The 9,714-nt window shown below is 37.7% G+C and overlaps 1 protein-coding gene across 1 annotated transcript; it reads right to left on the reverse strand.

The window, feature by feature from the left end:
• Positions 1-654: 654 nt before the first annotated feature.
• On the reverse strand, positions 655-1,714 carry LOC128862276 (larval cuticle protein 65Ag1-like). The gene is made up of 2 exons (XM_054100819.1): positions 1,339-1,714; positions 655-1,108 (listed from the first exon to the last, which is right to left on the reverse strand). The coding sequence occupies exons 1-2, from the start codon at positions 1,461-1,463 to the stop codon at positions 919-921; spliced, it is 315 nt and encodes a 104-aa protein (XP_053956794.1). The 5' UTR covers positions 1,464-1,714; the 3' UTR covers positions 655-918.
• Positions 1,715-9,714: the final 8,000 nt, after the last annotated feature.

Here is a 9,714-nt window from a genome sequence, read left to right on the forward strand (position 1 = left end):
GTCTCTGGTAGGCTTAGGGAAACATGGAAAACAACTGTGGATCGCGAGATGGCTCAACTCAGGTAAAGCTAGAAGCAGGTGAAGGCGTTATCCATTAATCGGACGAGATGGCGCGTTGGGGTTGTTGATGTCCTGCTAGGGATTCAAGGAAACACTGATGAAGATGATATCTCTCTTGATTGCTTTAGGTAGTTGCCGATGGCCGTTATATGAACAAAAATATAACAAAAATTAAAAATGTGAGATTTACGAATATGTTAAAAAATTTCACTTTCCTTTATATTCATCATTTACATACCAACTAATTAGTTTTTTTTTTCATTTTCTTTAAACTAGCAAATAACATAAATTATGAAAAATGCTAGGCAGCATCTTGCTAACATAAAGGAAATTATGTGAGTGTAAAAGTACCCACTTGTGAAACAACTTCAAATCGCACGCTACAAATAGGAGCAGAAGCTCGGCCAAACACCCAAAAAGGGTGTAAGCGATAATTATATATATACTTTTATATATAGAAAAAGTACCCATACTTTTTTCGAAAGATTTCGAGAACGCTTCTTAGAAAAGAATAATTAAAAAAAATGTTTTTTCCAGTAAACTACTGTTATCTTAACCTAATAAACTCCTAAAAATAGAATAGTTTCTACTTCATTTCTGATTAAGTATTTCACGTCTTTAACACTATTTATTCATGCTTGCACTTCATTAATTTTTTCGTTTGCTTTTCTTTCACACGTATGTGTGTATGTACTTAAACCTAGTTAACACAATGAATATAAAATCGCTGGATATGCCCGCTCTGTAAACGCTGTAGGTATTGCTGCTGTTGTTATGCATTCAAACTTGTCAGTACTCGTTCGGATTATTTATGTAGATAGTTTTATGTAAGCAAAGGAACGATCAATTTAAATCATCTTAAACACGTGGTAAATGTGCGCCCTCCGGTTGGAAACCATTCTCATCGGCTATATAGTTGACCGTGTAAGTTTGACCATCATCGCCGACATAGGAGAATGACCCACGCACTACAATCGCCTCTTGCTCCGTGCCGACGTCCTTCAATTTGCCTTCCTCTTCATGCAGTTTGCCATCGCTAGTCTCCACTCTGATATTCGGTATGTAGGTTAGCGGGACATCAAAGAAGCGAAGAAAATATGAGCAAAGAAAAAAATGTATTGACGTAATTAGTGCTAAATGCAAAATCATTATTGCATCTTGACCTTGTGACGTGACACACTCTCAAGTGAATGGAGCCATCGAAACTTGCCAAATCGCATACACGCACATTCACACACTTCATACACACTTTCGTATGTACATTTTTATTTCACTTACAGAAATTTATATCCCTCAGGCTCCACGTCTGAATCGTAACGCAAAACCTGTACTTCTTGTTGAGGTGCTGGCGCAGCCATGGCGGAGGCGATGCAAACAACAACAAATAAAATAGCACACTTCATCTTTAATAAGATTGCGTAATCTTCTTAGTGTAAATGGGACACTTCCTTCTTTTTCTTTAGCACACACAAGCACACGCGCTTAATACGGGATGTTTTCGTTTCGAAGGAGAAGGTTTTCTACGTGCGATCGGGCTTTTTGTTTTGTTTTTAGTAGTAGAGTGTTGGATGGCTGGCTGGACGATTGGTCGGTTGATTGGTTTGTTGGTTGATTGGTTAGTTGTGACTCGTCGAAGTACTGAAAAATTAATGCTAGCCTCTGCCTTTTATTACAGACATTTTATACTCGTCGCGTGTGCACGTTTTAATGCCGGCGGAATACTCGTAACTTTAAGTACTCCCATTCGTAATGGATGGCAACTCGATACGCTGGCAGTATAGACAGACAAAGTGGCAACAGCAACAAAAACCAACCAGCGCTGCTTACAGCTAATTGTAAATGTATACATACATGTGCATACACATAAATACATACAGTAGTAAGTACAAATGCAACACCCATCATTCGCCAATACAAACAACAATAAAAATAAAATGCACTCGTCTGATGCTGCTGATGTGAGGTGTGTGAATTTTGCAATCTTCAACAGGAATATTCACGCGCATTGTCGAAAAGTAGAAAAAGTGCCGAAAACTCGTTTTCATGCTTCTTAAGAAAAAACAGAACTGCATCTACATATGTATGTGCATGTTATGGATGCGCACTGTCTGGGGCTGACAACATGAACAGATCGAACCTTAAGAAAACTTAATTTTACAAAACAATAAACACACATTTTCAAAATACTTAATTTTTCAACCAACTTTTGTTTTCATCAACGCTTTATATGTAAATTCCTCCTTTTCCTTCAATAAACTAAGGTTGTTGTTTACGTATTGTAAAGAAAGAAAGCATATTTAACGTGGAGTTTCAATTTATGTTGTTGGTTTGAAAGAAGAAACAGCTCATTCAGTAAAAAACGTTGTACATTTATTTTAATACAGACTTTTTAATACAGACTTCTTTAGTTCAATAACTTTAATCAAATCATTTTCTATGTTGTTGATGCCCTCCAAAGAATAATTCTTCGAGGCCCCCAATGTGACATTAACTTCATTGCTGACTTTTTCGTTCAATTCAAATACTCCTACTTATTTATACTTGAATGAGTGCGATATACATCCCTTAAACGCCCCGTCTTTGTGGGCTGCCACACTAATCTCGGCTTTAATTAGAAATCTGTATTGGAAGAAAAGCAGCTGAGTCTATGGAAATAGTGAAAGAAAAAACGGATTGTATCCTGATTGAGCTGACAGAAGAATACTTTCGAACAATAGAAGACTCGCATAGAGCCTTGTAGTGATAGACATGAAATGCTTTTAAGCTATGTAAATCTAAATAGTTACATTTGTATACTACTTTGATAAAATTAAATGTCCACGAATTCGTCGGCACACTGTAGGTGGATTATACCAACTTTGTGGAACTCAACTTGGCAGCGGATGGCGAAATCTTTAGTGCTCTTACCATGAGTGAATACCCCATGGAGGAAAAATATCAGCAACTACCACTTAAAGTTAAGATGCTAAAGCTCCGATTGATTATTCGTCACAGATTGATAAAAAGAAAATGGGTGTAATCACAGTCCGAAGAAGCACAAATTACAACTGAAGGTGATACTAATTCGCTGAAACCCATAACTGACAGGCAGACTGTGATAGTTGCAAAACAAAAGCAGCCAATTGTCGCAGAAAGTTCTAAAAATGGTCTCCTCCTTAATAACCTAGACAGGCGGTGGGGTTTTGATGTCTTAATTCGAAATTATCTCAGGATTTAAGTGCAACTAATGCGTATTGACTAATAGACTTAATTCTCATGATTTTAGCGGATTTGCAGAGTTTTTTGAATGCAAAATAATGAATCTTTTCAAGATAAGAACAAGAAAGACTGAAAACAAACATCCAGCTTTAAAAACCTGGGACAATGTGAGGAGCATAACAGGAGTAAGTATTTTACGAGTATAGTATTTTCGTTTTATTTTTAAGTCTAATCATATATTAGACTTGCCATTCCTCTAGTATGAATCTACTCAACCTATAAACTTTAAGGTAAAATTAAGTAAGTTAATCTTAAGTGATAATATTAACAAACAATGAATTTAAGCAATCTTGAAGTACTAATTAATTTTAATAATTTAAGAACGAACTGTACAAGTTAATAAGCTGTTGTAATTTCTATGTAGATTTGCAGAAAAGCAAAACTACCGCTGCCATTATCTTATGAGATCTAATTTGCTGAATGTCTTATAGTAGATAGATTGCAAATAAAGTAAGTTATAAAAAAAAATTTTTAAGTTTAAAAATGCGTTTTTCCAAATTCAGAAGGCGCGTAGAAAGAAACGTTCAGCCTACACAGAGGGGACTGAGATGCTATGGATACAATGCTAAGTTTGAGAAAGAGCAATTTAAGAGTTTTTTTAAAACAAATAATTATTTTTTAGTATCAGGGCAGCTAATACTCGTATTTGTAGCCTGCGATCCATCTTTTACTGGCAAAACTATTCAATAAACAAATCAGCTGTTCACAACCGTCTGTCACACCACAATTTTAATCAGAATTAATTGCGCTGGTAATCTCGTCTGTGCCGGGCAGGCCGTTTTTCGAGATCGAGGAAAAGTAGTCTGCAAAAGCAAATAGTCATAAGAAAGAAAACTCCTTACCTGAAACAACCAAAGTTACTCGAAGTGAAAGGAAAAGTACAGGAAAACTGAGATTGGGGTATGCCCATGCCCGCACTGTCAAAGTACATCCTGATGCTTTCTAATACCGAAATCAACCAGAAGTTGCACAAGAAGATTCAGCTGAGCAACCACCACCGATAATATAACTTTTCCAATTTAATATCGACTGCACGACGTCAGGTCGAAAAACTTGTCACGTCCATTGTCAAGGCAATAAACACTGACACTGGGATTGAACTAAAAGTTGCGTCTGTCTATTTACGGGATCAATCCTTATACTCGTATATACATATATAAGTATGCACCCTTTGTTGGCTGTTGGGCTGAGCTTTTCCTCCAGTGTTGAGTGGTAGGCGTTTTGATATTTTTGCACATGGAGGGGCTTGTACATAGTTTTACGCTAACTTTGAACAGCAGATGGTTTTTTTATGAGGACTAAAAATCGTTCAGAGATTCACCATTTACTACAGAGGGGTGACTACTATTAGAAAATAATATTTTCTAACAATTTAATGCTTCGTGCCCGCAGCGGGGTTCAAACCTGTGCACCACTAAATGGTACTCACACGCCAATCTATTCTGCAAAGTCTGTTTTGAAGCAAGTTATGGATTTTGACAAAAAAAATGTTCTTGATATTAATTCTAAAACGGCCTGGCTATTGAAAATGTTATCATATGATAACCCTCGTACACAAATACTCTAGCAAGTATTGCAAATACACTTAACTCGAACCAAAACTTTTAAAAGTGAACTTTGGAGTTTTACGAGTATAACTTACCAATGCTTGAGAGAGATATACCTTCATATACTACCCATATAGCACAATCCATACACACATACACGCATATATATATATAAATATACATATATACCATGTAAGTGCATATGTATCAGAAAAATTTGCCCCTTCCTTTGCTAGATGTCAAAAGGCCAAGTTATTGTGTGCACTTGATGAGTGATTGAACGAAAACTAGCTGGCATGTGGCAAATGTGCGAAGTGAATTTTGCGTAGTTGTGGCGGTCAAATAGGTTGGGCAGCAGCAGCACCAGCAGCATCACTAGTAGACGGTCACTCATCGGATAAGCGTCTATTGGTCGCATGCGCTCCTTTTTTTTTGTTATTTTATTTCATTTAATTGGGATTTTTTTTTTTTTGTTTTTGGTACTAATCTTGAGTTGTCAGTCAGTTACAAGATAAACAGGCCACCGGCAATAATCACAGCATCCAATTGTACGCTAACCTACTTCTATCAAACTAAACATCACCAATAGGTATAATCAAAAATTTACATGCTCAAGCTCATAAACATAAACTTATTTAAGCCTGTAATATATCTATGTGTACCCGTAGAGTACATAAGTACACACATTGAAGTATTCGTATATCTATTTGTGTAGTTTTATGTTTATGTTTACATACTTATGCATGTATAGTGTAGTCTTGTTTAAGTGAACTTTTCGTTGTATATGTAGACGTCTCATAATAGCCAGGTTGTTCGCTAAATAAACGCTAATATTTTATGTTTGGATTGTAAACCTAAAAAAACGTATGAACATTTGCACTGGGACTTTCTGTTAAAGTCCAGTTTTCAACATCAACTTCGTTAGCTTATTCACGCCATTTAGATTGCATTATATTAAATGCTTTCCAAAATTGGGCCCCAAAGTATTTTTTATAAGCAATAAAAAAGATGCTGCAGCCTCCAAAGAGAACATTTATAGAAAATCTGTGATATCACTCTAAAAGTAATCGAATTTTTTGATGCTGCAACATCAACGATTTCGTCGTAATTAAGAGATTTTGTGAGTGACCACAATAGTTTTTCTAATAGAAAAAAGTTTTTCAAAAAGCGACTGCTCCGCGTCTTCTTACAATATAACAACTGACTGCGTTTGGAGGTGGCAACAAGGTGTTTCTTAATACAAAATACTAATAATTGGCGCGTACGTATCTAGCCGAGCTCCTTCTCCTATTTGTGGCTTGCGTCTTGAGGTTATTCCACAATTGGTGGGGCTACATGGCAGAAATATCAGGTCAGTCCATAAGTTCGTGCGTTTTTTAAAGGTGGTTTTAAAATTAATAAAAAAGATGTATAAAGTTTTTATTAATCAATTATATATTTTCCTTCATTATTAACAATGCTTTCCCAACGTTTAGGCAAATTTTTAATTCCCTGCTCAAAAAATTGTTTGTCCTTGTAGCCAAAATATGCTTCGATATCCCTTTTTATAGCTTCTTTTAAGGAGTAGTTCTTGTTACTCACATAGAATTGAAGTCCACGGAAAAGGTGATAATTACAAGGTGCAATATTCGGAGACTATGGTGGATGCGGCATTAGCTCCCATCCGAGCTCGTTCAGCTTGCCTAATGTTTGCCTTGCGGTGTGAGGTCTTGCATTGTTGTGGTGAAACAAAACTTTGCTTCTATTTATTAAAGACGGTCAATTTTTTTAAGTGCCTCATTCAGGTTTGATAGCTGATGGGAATAATAATCAGCAGTTATCGTCTGCTTTGGTTCCAGAAGTTCATAATAAACAATACCGGCCATATCGCACCAAATAGACAGGAGAATCTTCTTGGGGTGAAGGCCATCTCTAGGGGTCGGTTCTAGTATTTCATCTTTATCTAACCATTGGCGTTTGCGAACAGGATTATTGTAAAGGACCCATTTTTCATCACCAGTAACGATACGATTAAAAAAACTTTCATTTTCAAGCCGTTGCAGCAGCTGAGAACACACATTCACTCTCTGCTGAAGGCTGGCGACGGAAAGTATTGAAACCTTTCCCAACTGAACTAGGTGCCTGTGAACTGTTCCATGCGATGAATTTAACTTCTGAGCTATCATATCGACTGTCAAATTTGGCTCAGCTTCCACGAGTTCGAGCAAGGCGTCGGAGTTAAAGACTTCAGGACGACCAGCGCGCGGGGCATCCTCCACGTTGCAGTTCCCAATTCGGAATTTTGAAAACCGCTTTTGCGCAGTCCTTCCACTCACGGTATCCTCTCCGTGAACAGTGTTTATTTCTGCAGCAGCAGTTGTTGCATTTTTACCACTTTTAAAAAAGAAATACAAAATATGCCTCTTATACGCGTTCGAAGATTCGAATGCACAATATATCAAAGAAAATATAAATAGTTCCGTTATATTCCGCGAATAATTTTTTTTATTCAAAAATCGTACAAAAGTGAAATTATGGGTAAAATAAACTCGAACTTATGGACTGCCTTATATTACATTCGAAAAAAAACTGTTTCTATTATTTATATTGGAGGTTGAATTAGTTTTAAAGGTGTCCCACAGATGGCGCTATTTATCACTTTGTCGCGTTGGCAATACTGAATATATATTCATGACAAAGCCTCATCCCTAGGCTTTGTTTATCAGTATCTGTCATTTCGCTGAAGTTTAAACAACGCAGTGTTTTCGTGCTCCGAGTATGTCAACTTTCGTGCCGTCGAAATGCAATTTGCTTCAATTTGAAAAAAAATACAGCCCAAGCCCATGAATTGCTGCAGGAGGCCTACCCAGACCATACTCCGTCGATTTCAACATGTGAGTACTGGTTTCGACGATTCAAAAGTGGTGATTTTCACACCGAAGACAAGGAGCGCCTTGTCCAGCCCAAAAAGTTCGAGGACGCGGAATTGGGGGAATTGGTAAACGAGGACTCGTGCCAAACCCAAGAAGAGCTTGCTGAATCATTGGGCGTTGATAAATCAACCGTTTACAAGCGTCTAAAAGCGATGGGAATGATCCAAAAGCAAGGACATTGGGTCCCGTACGAGTTGAAGCTGCGCGACGTCGAACGGCGACTTTTTACGTGCGAATTGCTGATCGAGCGACAAAATCGGAAGGGTTTTTTGCATCGGGTGGTGACTGGCGACGAAAAATGGATCCACTAGGATATCCCAAAACGCAAAAAATCATGGGGTTTGCCCGGCCACGCATCAACGTCGACGGCCAAGCAGAATATTCACGGCAAGAAAATCATGCTCTGCGTTTGGTGGGATCAGGTCGGCGTCGTATATTTTGAGCTGCTCCAACCGGGCGAAACAATCACGGGGGATCGTTACCGACAGCAATTGATGCGTTTAAGCCGGGCATTGAAAGAAAAACGGCCGGAAACGGTAAAAAGGCACGACAAGGTTATTTTGCAACATGACAACGCTCGGCCGCATGTTGCTCAACCTGTCAAAAAATACCTTGGAACGCTTGGCTGGGAAGTGTTACCCCACCCGCCGTATAGTCCAGACATAGCTCCCTCCGATTATCATTTGTTCCGGCATATGAGTCTCGATTTGGCGGACCAGCGGTTCTCCTCGTACGAGGCTACCAAAATATGGGTTGAGTCATGGATAGCCAAGCAGCGGCCAGAATTTTGGAGAAACAGCATCCGGAAATTGCCCGAAAGATGGGCGAAAGTTGTAGCTAGCGATGGCCAATACTTCGAATAAAATATTTTGTACCGTTTTTTCACAATAAAGCCCCAAATCTTCGAAAAAAACCTTTAAAACTAATTCAACCTCCCATACTTTTTCTTACCTTTCACATTATATATCACGGACATTATTCGAAATCAGTCTTGGAATTTTGTTTTTGCAATATTAACCCTGTTTATTCTGCAGAGTACCCAATATAAAAATTTCGATGTTAACTGTTTCGGAATGTTCGTAGCTTTGAGAATTCATTCTAGCCAGACTATGCTGTACTTATTTACATCCAATTGAAAAGCCAGCATTGCATTTGCACTCGGGACAAAGCAGTTATTTGCCAAAATACATAAGCCTATTCGTATTTGTTACTTTTCAGTTAAGAGCACAATTCGCAATGAGAGTTTTATGAGTTGCTTACAAACGCATTATTCATAATTTTCTATGATGCCAAAAAATTTTACGTTTATGCCGTTGTTTTTAACGCGTTATTATCGTGGCTTAATTGACAAAAGAATGCATAAGACAGTATGAGTTAATATATTTTGAGCTCCTCTATATTTGTGCGAATAAAATGCAATTTCATAAGATTTATGTCTATTACCGGAATTGTATAGTGCGGCTATTGACTTGTGCTAATATTCACGCAGTAGTAACTACAGAGAGTCAAGCAATTGGCACGCTCCAAATGATAAGCATTGAATAAAGATTTTTTAGCATTCAGATATTTTTATCAACAAATTTTCAATAATTAACCAACATTTTATTATTTATAAACGAATTTTTTTATTACAGAAGCTTTCATATTTTGCTTCCTTGCCGGGGGTTAAACGGTAAACACAGCTACAAGTTTGGAAATTGAATGGCATGGAGTCCCAAGGAGTTTCTGAGTCCTCGAGGACTTTCGAAATAGCACATGAAGAAATGGAGCAAAATAGGTTGTGCAGTTCCCCTTTAACAACAGTCAGGGTGATGTCGACGACCAGATAGGCGGTCTCTGAGACCCCTTTCCTGGCATGCTCATCATCAATTTCATTCCTCTCAATGTTTGTTTATCCTGGAACCCAGATCAGAGAAATATTAGCTGCACACCCAAAA

The sequence above is a fragment of the Anastrepha ludens genome, chromosome 4 (genome assembly GCF_028408465.1).
Source record: "Anastrepha ludens isolate Willacy chromosome 4, idAnaLude1.1, whole genome shotgun sequence".
Classification (NCBI taxonomy): Eukaryota; Metazoa; Arthropoda; class Insecta; order Diptera; family Tephritidae; genus Anastrepha; species Anastrepha ludens.